At 37.1% G+C, this 13929-nt stretch overlaps 1 protein-coding gene across 2 annotated transcripts; it reads right to left on the bottom strand.

Annotated features, from left to right (window-relative positions):
* Positions 1–1430: 1430 nt before the first annotated feature.
* On the bottom strand, positions 1431–11771 carry LOC117333640 (CUB domain-containing protein 2-like). Of its 2 annotated transcripts, XM_033893039.1 has the most exons (5): positions 11508–11766; positions 9011–9224; positions 4844–4986; positions 4214–4252; positions 1431–3817 (listed from the first exon to the last, which is right to left on the bottom strand). In XM_033893039.1, exons 1-5 carry the CDS (start codon positions 11569–11571, stop codon positions 3519–3521), a joined length of 759 nt encoding a protein of 252 aa, XP_033748930.1. In that variant the 5' UTR covers positions 11572–11766; the 3' UTR covers positions 1431–3518. The 2 variants fall into 2 exon arrangements, with proteins under 2 accessions (XP_033748930.1, XP_033748931.1); XM_033893040.1 differs by lacking the exon at positions 4214–4252 and having other exon boundaries at positions 11508–11771.
* Positions 11772–13929: the final 2158 nt, after the last annotated feature.

Below are 13929 nucleotides of genomic sequence, written 5' to 3'. Positions count from 1 at the left end.
CATTGTTTGATCAGAATGTACACTCTAATTAAAATAAGACGTGTGATTTCCGCTCCTCTATGATACATTTTTCATCGTAGAGTATCGTAGAGGAGGGGAAGTTACAAGTCTGATTCTAATTAGATTGTCAGACTGTATGGTTTACTTCGTACGGCTTGTTACGTCGGTGTTAGACAAGTGCTTAGATTCATACTTTGTCTGGTCTAGAAGCTAAGTTTGGTGTCTCCGTCCGCTCTTAGTAGAATTCTATTATCTTAATTCCAACTTACTTTAATCTCGTATCGATTAAGATAATCAATAATCAATCATTTGAAATTTTATATACCACAGCAACATAGCCGTCTCAAAGCGATTCACAAATTATTATTCTTGGTTATTTGGCGCTTATAATAAGGGGCCGATGTCTTTATTAACTCCATGGGGAGGATACCGTCGGAGCTTTCACGCGACATTTCGTGCACTTCCTTACGGCGTTCTTATTCACAGTTGAGTCTTCTGGACCGAAACTGAATAAATCATATTGTTCAAGGATACAACACGCACGAACCCGTGCCGGAACTCGGCCACGTGTCCATACCACTAGACCACTTCCGTTACATATAATGATAACATGTAAGGGACCGTTACTCACCTAAATACATGCACTCTTTTTCTTGATAGTTTTGGCTCTGTGACAAATTTACATTATGAAACTTGTATCTACGCGGACATTTCAGGAAAACCGAGATAGATAGAATTGTTAATATTTGGCTTTCGATATCAACACGGAATTTAATTATTATTTCATTTAATATATTTCTTTTTTTTTTTATTTTGTTTATCAATATGTAACTCAGTTTAGCAGAAAGATTTCTCATACACCCGATCTTGAGATAATTTGGACGATGTTATTGGAAATTCCTATCTCTGCATCTGTTATTGCTTTTAGATTCTTAAAGGGGCATTCCTTCGTTCAATTTTAGACTATCAAAGTTGAGGGTTTTTTTTTATCTTTTCCTTCACTTACACCTACAATTTCACTTTGTGCCTTTTCTTCAACTTCCCAATTGATACAATGACGTCATATTTGTCGTCTTCATGAGTTGTTCTTAATTCTCTCGATATGTTACTATATTTGTCAGTTCTGATTTAGCCACAGAACCTGGCAGAAACCAAACATCGCCACAATAATAAAAGACGTATTTCTTCGTTGTACTGATATTGGATATCCGATTACTATATGTTTGGGCCACACTTCAATATATTTCCTTCACAGTTCATTTAATTTGTCTTAAGAGCAACTTAATTAATCATCCCATGAAATCGACTAAAGCAAATCCCAACAAAACTTAAATTTTACACGTTTTCTAAATCAGTTTTAAGTCAATGTATGTATGATATATATAAACATGTTTATAATGACATGCAAACGAGTTATAAGCAACCTCTAATTAGCAATGATTCCTTTTATTCAACAAAATACATTTGCCATCTTATTATATATTCCATGATAAAGACCCATCAGCAATCTTATATCAAAGTAAACGTATCGATTGCCACTTAATTTTGTTTCTTACAACATATTAATCTATTCTTGAAACCTCCCTGTCCTGTTGTAGAGGCACAGAAGACTGTATCCAAACTCAAGAAATGCATTTTGACTGACCAATAACCATTCTAATAGTGGGCAAGTACTCTAGAAATAATGACAGAACCGCCTTTTACCTAGGCACCATTCCTAAGAATGTAACAATGCTGCCGCGGACAAATGTTTTCTTGTCCACCATTAAAATGGTTAATGTAATGAGCAAATTTCTGTGTTCACCCTATCCGCCTCGACATGCACACGAATTCTGACCTGATCCGATCGTCCTAAGTACTCTAGAAATGATAACAGAACCGCCTTTTTACCCGACACCAATCCGTAAGAATGTTACATTGCTACCGTGGACACATGGTTCTTTGTCCACCAATGAAATGGTTACCGGATTGAACAAATTTCCATGTTCCCTACATCATTATCGAGGTGTATACAGATTCTGATAAAGATCCCACCGCCTTAAGTACTCAAAATAGGACAGTTTCAATCTAAAATGTTTTCAACAATTTAATACCACAACAACAAAACAAAGCACAATGGATGAAGAATTAGACCTTATTGAAAAATTGCTTCATGTGTCTTGCCTTTTCATGCAGCTCTTTCCATAATCCTACCATAGTAATTTTGTAATGTAGGCTCGAATGAAGTAACAAAAATAAATGTGCATAATAACTGATGACAAATTTTATTTTAGTATCTTCGATGCACGTGACACACAAGAATTGATGACGTATGTAGATGGAAATTAAAGCACACGTTGATGTAGTAATGATCTTGATCTATTGTACCTTATGAGATATATATAGGCATTGTTAAAAGGGAGAGCACTCTCACACTAAATTTCAAGTATTATTTGAAGGTACATAAATATAAAACGGTGTGCATCGCTAGCATAAATAACTTTTAACAATTCTAATACCAAATACGTTAGTATTCTATAAGATATCATCGAGCCATGAAAATAAGCCACCGTTTATTATCCTTAAGTAAGGATTCCTTGCTTATTTCCCGAACGCTGCTTATAAAAGATCAAACATCACTTATCATACATTGTATAATGTATCATCATATGTATAAATATGATGAATGTCGCAGTTTCCCCCAAGACTACGATTTTATAAAAACTAGCAGATATCGGTCTTAATTTGGAGATAGTTTTCCCTGTAGAAAGACATGGCTTATTTTCCGAGATGTTTGGTTTGGTTTGGTTTATTTTGTTTAACGTCCTATTAACAGCTAAGGTCATTTAAGGACGGCCTCCCGTGGGTGCGACATGCATGCGTGTGGCGAGTGCGTATGTGTGTTTTGGGAGGCTGCGGTATGTTCGTGTTAAGTCTCCTTGTGATAGACCGGAACTTTTGCCGATTTATAGTGCTACCTCACTGAAAAACAAAAATCATGGTTTGCCACCGCATGGTCAGATTGATGTTTTGGTGGGATGACTATCTATGCCAATCCCTGATTATAGAAAAGGCCTAATGATTGGTCACAAGTAGTGAATAAATCTATATCCGTTTCAAGGAATAATTGTCCTTCCTCCTCAAAAACCGGAAACAAACTCTGTTTCCGGTTTATACATATCTGAACTACGGTGTAGCAAAATCCAGGTACTATATTTTTCATCTTATCCATTTAGGAAACATCCGAATTGTTTATAGATACATTTACTTTTTACCTAAAAACTAGTAGCGTTATGAATACATTATATAGCTACATTGTAAATACCACTGAACAGACAACGCAGTGATAGTTTCGTATAAATCAATAAATGCTGCTGTTGCCTTGGTAACGCACATACATGGTTTATCGAATTACACACACCTCAAAGTTTGAAAATGACGTCATTTCAAACCACTCTTGACATTTCAACCTTGATTTAATCACAATCGATTCCTCGCTAAGTCAAATCAAACAATATCAATTTAATGTTAAGGTGATATTAATTGCGAACTTCCTGTTTGTTGGGCGCCGGTATGAAATGGGATAAGTTGTCACTGTCCGCACTAAGTTGGCGCGTGTATCGCCGACCGGAATTAATGCTTGAAGTCGTCGAAGGTCGGTGTGGTTTGATAGCCGAAATTGTGTCATGTGCTTGACTCGTTTTCCGCCTAAGGCTAATGACGAAATACACGGCCAAGGCGACCAGGACTAAAAACAAGATCGCTAATGTAACCGTCAGAGGAACGTGCAGGACTGGGGGATTTCTTGAATGTACTTGAACGAACGATATCTTGGCAGCTGAAATTAGAACGAAATAATTTCAATTTTGTTACCGGGTAAGACAAATACAATAAAAATAATTGTTTTATCGAAATGGTTGGGGTTTTTTGTTGTTTTGTTTTGTCTTAGTACTGATTCTGTCATGATAGACCAAAATATACTAAATAAAAAATAGAAATATCATGAATTCATATCTGACGGAAGGTTGCACTTTTTGTATTGTTTCACTTATGAATGAAAGAAAGATCAGCCTATCTCAGTTCTTTTATTTACGTGGAAACATGAAATTAACATCGAATTTAAATTACAACTTTAATGTCACCACATGCAGTATTTATTATCTTACACATTTTTTTTTTTTTTTTCAAACATTGCAGCTTCACCTTTTTCACTTGATTGAGTTGTCTCCCTTACCTTGGGCATGTCTCTTCAGCAAAAGTTGAGTGAAGTAATCTAAAATCACAATACATCATACCAATGTTCTCATGTAATAATTAAACATGGCTATTACATTCAATGAGAAAAGCTTTGGTTTGGTTTATTTTGTTTAACGTCCTATTAACAGCTAAGGTCATTTAAGGACGGCCTCCCTACGTGCGACATGCATGCGTGTGGTGAGTGCGTATGTGTGTTTTGGGAGGCTGCGTTATGTTCGTGTTAAGTCTGCTTGTGATAGGCCGGAACTTTTGCCGATTTAAAGTGCTACCTCAGTGAAGCATACTGCCGAAGACACCCAGCATCACACCCCACCCGGTCACATTATACTGACAACGGGCGAACCAGTCGTCCCACTCCAAATGGTAAAATGCTATTTCTTTATTTGAATAGCCGTATGAGAATGATTCCTGAACTATATGAAGAATTCCAATGACATTTTCGATTTAACCCAAAAAACATTTTGTAACAAAGTGAGCACATGCTATAGACATAATACGTAGAAACCGTCATATGATCCATAGTATTTGTGATCATGATCTGATCATATAGTATGTATAATTATTACATGTAGTTTTGAATCCAAGATCATAAACTAAAATTGTTTACCTTCATTTGGAATGTGAACAACTTGCATGTCGAATCCTTGGGCTTGGCCAGCTCCGTCAGAATGGAAAACGATCCGAATGGAAGAATGTGTCGTCTCATAGTCTGCCATATTTTCAAGTTTGTCACATAATATTTTCTCAGGGCTGCAACATGAAATAAATTCTGGTTCTTTGATAAGGTATATTTTAAGGTTTACCAAAAACAACGGCCTACGTCAAAAAACATTAAAAAATAGGGTTTCCAGGCTTCATTTGCCCAAAATATGTCTTGCTGCCATATCGACTATAACAACATTAAAGCTACTGTTTGATACTTATATTTAAATTGCCTTACTTTTTTTCTCATTTTTTTAAGTTGAACAACCAAAAAACACCGCCTTTTTTAATTTTCACATAACTGAACATTCAGCGGGAGAAAATCTGCGGAGATGACGATAATAACCAACACTTTTAATTTCTTTCAACGTTTAATTTCCGTGTATTTGACGTTAATCATAAACAAACAACATTTTAAAATTGATAATCTATAGCAGAACTATTTCCCTGTGAATTGCAAAATCGCGTGACGTCATATTCGCGGAAAGTGATGCGGTCGGGCGCCATTTTTTTTATTCCTACACCAACTGGGTGTTATAACCTGAGGTACTAGGTGTTAAAGGCGTTTGGTGGCAACTTCTCTTAGCATTTTGTCAAGGGGTTAATATACTAGTAGCATGACGAAACAATCACATAACGTCATAAAGCTTTCGTGTATATTTAACGATGTTTCGGTGATGTCATAAACTAAGAAACTGACAACTAGATAAAAAGGTCTGTGAAAAAATAGGGCATACAACGTACTAATATCACCGTTGATATCCCATTAAGAGGACAAGTTTAACTTGATTGTAAACATGACCCGGTTCTGATTCAGCGACATCTCCACTATGACATATTTCAAATCGTGGGGACAAATCCCATCCCCGGCCTTCAAAATGACAACCAGCGCGTGCGTTATCTATTGCACTAACTGACAATTGGATGATTCACTACAGACGAAGTGACATTTCTGATCAAAGAGGAAACACAATAATAATTGCAATTTGTTTTAGATATACGATAGATATGATACACAATAGGGAAGTACACATATATTCATACATATAACAACAGGATACGCTATACAATAGGAACGATTAGAACAATAGTATATACATGTACTGGAAGAGTGCAAATAGAGGTTATACAACGAGTGGTTGTTGGATATGGAATTAGTTTTACTTGAATAAGTTATTTTTTAAAGACACGAGCTTTAGCGAGTGTAAATACATTCTATATCTAAAAATCACGAGTCAAGTGACTTGTTTCTACTACAATAATATCGGCTTGAATCAAAGGGAAACGTGGCCAAGTCTTATTTCGCGTATGGTTTTTTTAAGTTACAAAAGTCACGAGCTTGCAAAAAGCTCGTGTCTTTTGTAACTTTTTAAATAATAATTTACTCGAGTGAAATGAATTTTCTATATCCAGCAACCACTCGTTGTGAAACCTCTATACAGTATATGTACGGCTAGATTATCTTGGGTGGTCGGGTGGCACAGTGGTAACACACTTGCTTCTCACCTAGGCGGCCGGGGTTCGATTCCCCGATCGGACGTGAAAAGGTTTGGGTTCGCCTGCCCGACCACGTGGGTTTTCCCCGGGTACTCCGGTTTTCTCCCACAGAAAGATCCCTCGCGCGCTTTAATCCGGGCCAACAAGTGTGATTAATATAAGTTAATATAACTTGTTTCGCAATTGTTGTAAAATAAATAAAGTTTACATAGATTATCTATTGACATTGTATTGTTCAGGAGTTGTGTTAAGAGCAGTTTGAACTGTCTTTGTGTTGGTAATCAACGAGTATTCCTATAAAAATGGAAACTAGTAGGAAAATGAAACCTAATAGAACGAAAGCAGAATAGTTCTGAATGACAATCGGTAATTGTCCCGCATGTGGTACTCAAAGTGCCCCCTGCCAAGTCGTAAGAAGTAGGTCACCATCGATTTATCACAATATGACAGTTCGATGGTCCTGATTAATGGAGAACTACAATGTATCATGTGCAATGTCTTTCACTTTAGCTTCCTTCGATGGCTTGATAGCCCTCATACACAAGGTTATTAGCTTCGTTATTTCAGGTGAAAATTATATATAAATGGGAAAAAGATTTATATCCATCTAGATAGCGAGATTTGATAGTCATTTTTAAAATAAATGCATTTGCTGCATCAGTTACATTTCAAAACAGTTGGAAAACATTGTACATCAACAATTTCGGCTACAAATAAGAGAAGATCTAAGTATATTTGTTAATTACAGAAGATGGTCTCATATACTGTATTTGCCAAAAGATTGCTTATTGTTCGGCTATCAAACATCCATTATAGAACTTGTGTTATGATTCAAAATCCCGTGAACATTATATTAACTATGTCAAATAAATAGTATAGTTGGGTCAAATAGAAATTACTAATGAGGAAATATATAACTGGGAATGTAGGTTTGTTTGTTTGTTTGTTTTTGTTTAACGTCCTATTAACAGCCAGGGTCATTTAAGGACGTGCCAGGTTTTGGAGGTGGAGGAAAGCCGGAGTACCCGGAGAAAAACCACCGGCCTACGGTCAGTACCTGGCAACTGCCCCACGTAGGTTTCGAACTCGCAACCCAGTGGTGGAGGGCTAGTGATAAAGTGTCGGTACAACTTAACCACCGCGGCCCCGGGAATTTGGGTCAGACATGAATGCTCTAAGGATGAATTGATTACAGGAAGTTAAAATCATCACACTCGCCAAATATATTGAGGCCATATTACGGTATATGAAAATGAAAGTCTGTGATACCATTTGGAGTTTGTGTAAAAATCTTAAATCTTGTGATGGAGATCAGCAGCTTTTAAAATAGTTCTTGATTTTGTTAATGTTAACATTTCAGAAGAAAAAAGACCATGAAACACATTACATAGCATTAAGAATCATTACATCGTGCGGAAAGCAATCAGTCAACCAGATAACAGCAGCCTCATTAAATATGCGCGAAATATGCCGTTAATCGAACGTGAGCAAGGGATTTAGGTAATAAGTTTACCAAGTTAGTTTCATCAAAATCGTATCATTCCTTGAAAAGATATGTTCCGGAATGCGAATTCGGACGGACGGAGCCGATAAGTATGTTCCCCGTCAACTTTGTGGGGCAGGGGGATAAAAGCACGAGCTTCAGCGTGTTTTTCTGAACCTTTAAAAAAATAACGAGAGTGAAAGAAATGTCAGATACAGAAAACACTAGTTTGCTTGACTTGTTTCTACCACAATAGCAAAACAATTCCGAGGACGACTTGTGCCCTGTGTTTTTTTGTTTTTTTTTCGGGCGTAAAAGTTCGCTATTTAATATGCGAGACTGACAATTTGTGAAAATATTCTAAATTATTGCAAATCAAATAAGTAACTGACAAATATTATCCTGAAAGGATCAAATTGGCAGAAATCTATATCAAAAACAATTTTCACAAAACTAAGTGCAAACTACTTTTTGTGCGTTATGATTTCCGCAATCACGTAGAACGGTCGTCATATATATGACGGTCATTAAAACATTATGAATCACGTGATTAAAAAGTATTCCCTGTCAAAAGTTATAACATCAGCCAATCAAAACGCATTGTTTATAGCACGTGTATGAATTGTATGTTTATATAAAATTAACAACAACCTTTTTATGGTCGACTTGTCTACAATATTTTTTCTTATCAAAAATACTTCTGGCACCTTTTAAAATTTGCACGTGTATTGAACGTTCTTTTGAAAAGAAATATCTCAAAAATATGAAATTATCGAATTGTATCGTACTGTAAACGTGGAAATTTACGCGAGGGAGGAATTTACGCTAATTACCCGGAGTCCTTTTGATCGCGAAAATTTCTCTCACACATATTATGTTGATATCAATTTGCATAATCTCGAACTACAAACGAAGGTGGATCGATCGCGAAAATTACCCCCAACGCGTATATTTTAAATATCGAAATCGCGAAATTAACCCCGTGAAAATAACCACGTTTACAGTATGTGTTTTGAAGGATGTCTATACATCACATGTATTTTGTACAATCTTTCTAAATATTTTATTTCGATACGCTTGAATACGACTCACTGTTTTGAGTTTTCTCCGTCGTAAATGTGAAGATAGTCCTTTTGACAGCGACGTGACTTTTCGATGTCCACTGTCCTGAAAATGACTTTCCACTGACCGTGTTCCATACTGAAGTTCCATTGCTGATGGGAGTTCCGGGGATAAGGCTGTGGAAAATTCTTGGACGTCACGTGATGTGTGACTTTCGTTTCGTTTCCATTTCCGATTCTTTGGCCTGCAATTATAAAGAAGCAATTATCTTTTGCATTAATCTAAATACTTTAAAAGTGAAAGAATCCAATAATTGATCAGTTGGTTAACGGCATCAAGGGATATATCTTACATATCCTTAAAATATTCCAGGCCAATAAATCTACACACGCATCTTGCTATTTTCAGTTTCGATGAGGGGTATAGCAAAACCACATTCTATGACATAGAATATGTGTATTTGTGCTTTGCAATAGTCACATTGTAAAAATGTTAGTTTTGGGGTCTGCGCACCTACTTATGACCTGAATTCATTTCATATTCGATCCTCATTTGATTCAATTCATCGATTATCCAAATTTATTCCTTTTTTATTTTCATTCACTCATTTCATTCATTAACGGTTTTTACGTCGTTCATTCATTTATGTTATTTTCTCTCATCGTTCACAATTGCGTAAATTATGAAAATAAATGTACAGTGTAATATGGGGTTACGGTTTTTGAGGACGTGACATAGATATATCCCACCATTGGGATGTGTTTTCGGCAAAGCCTCGAATATCGCCCCTCGTGTCAAGAATATCACCGCTAGGTCAAGAATATCACCGCTCGGCAAAGAATACCCCACCTCGACCAAGAATATTACCGCTCGGCCAAGAATATCCCCGCTCGGCCAAGAATATCACCGCTCGGCAAAGAATATTACCCCTCGTGTCAAGAATATCACCGCTCGGCCAAGAATATTACCCCTCGTGTCAAGAATATCACCGCTCGGCAGAGACTATCACCGCTCAGTCAAGAATATTACCGCTCGGCCAAGAATATCACCGCTCGGCCAAGAATATCACCACTCGGCCAAGAATATTACCGCTCGGCCAAGAATATCACCGCTCGGCCAAGAATATCACCACTCGGCCAAGAATATTACCGCTCGGCCAAGAATATCACCGCTCGGCCAAGAATATTACCGCTCGGCCAAGAATATCACCACTCGGCCAAGAATATCACCACTCGGCCAAGAATATCACCACTCGGCCAAGAATATTACCGCTCGGCCAAGAATATCACCGCTCGGCCAAGAATATCACCACTCGGCCAAGAATATTACCGCTCGGCCAAGAATATTACCGCTCGGCCAAGAATATCACCACTCGGCCAAGAATATTACCGCTCGGCCAAGAATATCACCGCTCGGCCAAGAATATCACCACTCGGCCAAGAATATTACCGCTCGGCCAAGAATATCACCGCTCGGCCAAGAATATTACCGCTCGGCCAAGAATATCACCACTCGGCCAAGAATATCACCACTCGGCCAAGAATATCACCACTCGGCCAAGAATATCACCACTCGGCCAAGAATATCACCACTCGGCCAAGAATATCACCGCTCGGCCAAGAATATCACCACTCGGCCAAGAATATCACCACTCGGCCAAGAATATTACCCCTCGGGATGGCGATTTATCTGTCACACCCTCAGGGCAGGGAAATATTTTATCAATCCGTTCATTAATTCAGTCTGCCATAATAGTGGAATATGAGTTCATGTTCACATCCTATTGACTGAAACGTTGGAGACAATGAATATTATTTAATTTTGAAGATATTTACTGTGAAACATTACTCTAACATTCAGGAGGATAATTCATTTGACCGTGATACAGAATTAGATAATTCGACGAATGAACTTAGTGTTACCTTAATGTTAAAGAATACCTTTACTTAATCTGTAACCTTCGTCTCGGAGTATAAGGACATACTTACCTTTCCCTTTATAACACTGGTATAAATAATACATTCATACGGTAATCTGATTGTCAGGCTAATAGTGCTTATTTATTTTAAAACACAATATTTTTTTTAATCCTTTTGTCTACTATCTGGTTTAATTCATAAGAAAAGAATTAAATCATGTATCATTTACACACTTGAAAATTACAAAGACGTAAGTACAGAGAAAACCGAAATGAAATGTTATTGTTACAAAACACATACTAAGTAAAAAAAACAACAAACAAACAAACAAACAAAAGCAAAACAAAAAACTTATATATATATTGCTACTGACATTTAACCCCTATATTGATATAGTAAGGCTTGTAATGTTATTGTGAATACGGCTTTGTTTCTAAATTATCAAAAAAAAACCTTCAAACCGTAAGCATATTTTATACTGGGGGAATTTCACAGAATCAAATGTGAAATATAACTAGTTTAATAATGAAAACGAGCTTGAAAACCCCATCACATTCATACCATACTGGGCCGTACGTTACTGATACATATATGATTTACAGACTTACCTTCTACAGTTCCAGAGACGAGGCCTAGGAAAACAGTCACTGTCGCCATCAATGTCCACGCCATTTTTGTAGAGTCAGGATGATTTGTTATTTCAGTGTGGGTCGAGAGGGGCAAATCGTCCTTGAGAGGAGCAATACTATAGGCTGGCTATGGACATGTTAAACGCTAATATGATTGGTATTTACTTCCGCTTGGGCTATTTATATGTACAGTCGCTCGTAAAATGATTTCAGGAAATATTTTGTTCTATGATTTCAAATCTTCTTAAACGACGCCCATTTCACTTTAAAATAAACATTTCATCATTAATCAACATTTTGAAATCAGATTAATAGAATTTTTTGTTTTTATGTTTTATATGTGGCTGAAACCCCAGATATAAAAAAAATGATAGGAGTTATAGTAATGCTTTGACGAGAATAATGGGGGATAATTGAGGCTGTAATCACAATATCACCGCGCATGAGCAAAGACAATACCACTTTGAAAGCAGCGTGTGTTGTGTGCAGCCAGCATTTGACCAGCCAAGACCGTCGAAGTGCTACGGATATTTGATTCACTTTTACTGACAATCTCGTCTGAATTGTGAAGTACTGTTAGCTACAAACAAGCTGGAAATCATGATGAGAACGGAATGACCACAGACAAATAAATTATTGGTGTTTAATAACTAAAACATATGTTGTGTACAGACTGCATTATAAGTAACGATAATATAGATATATTCTATATGAATACCAGCGATTTCCCTTAACATTACAATATTGATATTTTTCAAACGGATCCACCTCTAAGATCGTGATAATGTAAGCAAGACCTTCAAAATGGAATTATATATTAACATTAAAATATTGATATTTTTTAAAAACGGATCTTTCGCTAAGATCGTGATAACGTGAACAAGCCCTTCAAAATTGAATCGATAAATAGCTGGGGCGTGCAAACACCCAATGACATGACAGTACAAACCGGCTCGTTTCTCAGCTTCCCGAGAAACACAAACCGACACGGGTAGGGAGCGTCGAACTTATATGATTACAAATAACCGGCTACGAATGCATGTTTATGAACATTGAAGATATATACGCAATTACCGACACATTGATGCGTCCTCAAATATGAATATTCATTAGAAAAAGGTGAACGCGAAATGTCAATGATCGATGATAGCCCCTTTTTTCGAACTCCAAAATGCATCATTTATCGATTATGTGCCTTGATTTGGTGAAGTGTTGATATGCTGAATAACCGAGGGTGAAGCCCGGGGTCAATAATTTAGATTCTTCCGGGTTGGTATAACACTGTCTTTCCGTGTCTGTGTTTATTTGTTTTTGTTTGTTTGTTTGTTTTGGGTTTTTTCGGGGTTTTTTTGTTTTTTTGTTTTTGTTTTTGTTTTGTTTTGGTTTTTTTTTTCTAAAGGAACTTGACTAAATGTTTTTGATGGAGTTTCATTTTAGCTTCATCTTGATAACCGTATTTTTTTATTGTATCATTGTAGCTTCACAATGATTATGTCATCATCAACGCAATATTATCTCATTGCTTCTAACAATGGAAAAATCAGTTTAACATCTCGAAATATTCACTTACCGGACCAAGTAACCATTTTTAGCCAATTGGTAAAATCGGATCTTGTCTAATATAAGGGGATTATAATGTGAAACAGTATACAGCGGAACTTTGTTAACTCGAAATTGACGGGACCACGAGAAAACTTCGAGTTATCCGAGTGTTCGAATTAAGCGAGTTATCATTTTTGGTGCAAAGTTTGGTCAACATTTAATCATTATAACTCCGCTCTGTCACTCATCAGTTATGTGTAAAGACTGTATGTAAGTCAGCGCACTAATATGATTTAGGGCCTATATATATATAGCTTAGAAACACAAATGACGAAGGAAGACAACTTTTTGACTCGTGCCCTGACTGGGCCTCGAACTCACGATCTACGGCACCAAATCGCCTAGCCAGAAATACCCGCAGCTTATACCGCTGCGCCACATCGGCGTTCTTAAAAAAGAACGTTTCAATGGCGCAGTGATGGTCGGCCCGATACCCTGACATGATCATTGTGGAAGTCGTCTATAAGATGATATGAATACCTGGATCGCAATGTATTTACATACATGGATACGGTATATTATATATATTTCTCTCGGTACAACTACGACAGGAAATTCAAATCGATATCCTCGGATCACCAACACATAGTGTATATGATACATTGTGCTAATAAATAGATATATAGCTTAGAAACACAAATGACGAAGGAAGACAACTTTTTGACTCGTGCCCTGACCGGGCCTCGAACTCACGATCTACGGCACCAAATCGCCTAGCCAGAAATACCCGCAGCTTATACCGCTGCGCCACATCGGCGTTCTTAAAAAAGAACGTTTCAATGGCGCAGTGATGGTCGGC

The sequence above is a fragment of the Pecten maximus genome, chromosome 8 (assembly GCF_902652985.1).
Source record: "Pecten maximus chromosome 8, xPecMax1.1, whole genome shotgun sequence".
Taxonomy (NCBI): Eukaryota; Metazoa; Mollusca; class Bivalvia; order Pectinida; family Pectinidae; genus Pecten; species Pecten maximus.
Note: the sequence above shows the minus strand (reverse complement) of the source record. Positions and strands in the feature narration are given on the sequence as shown.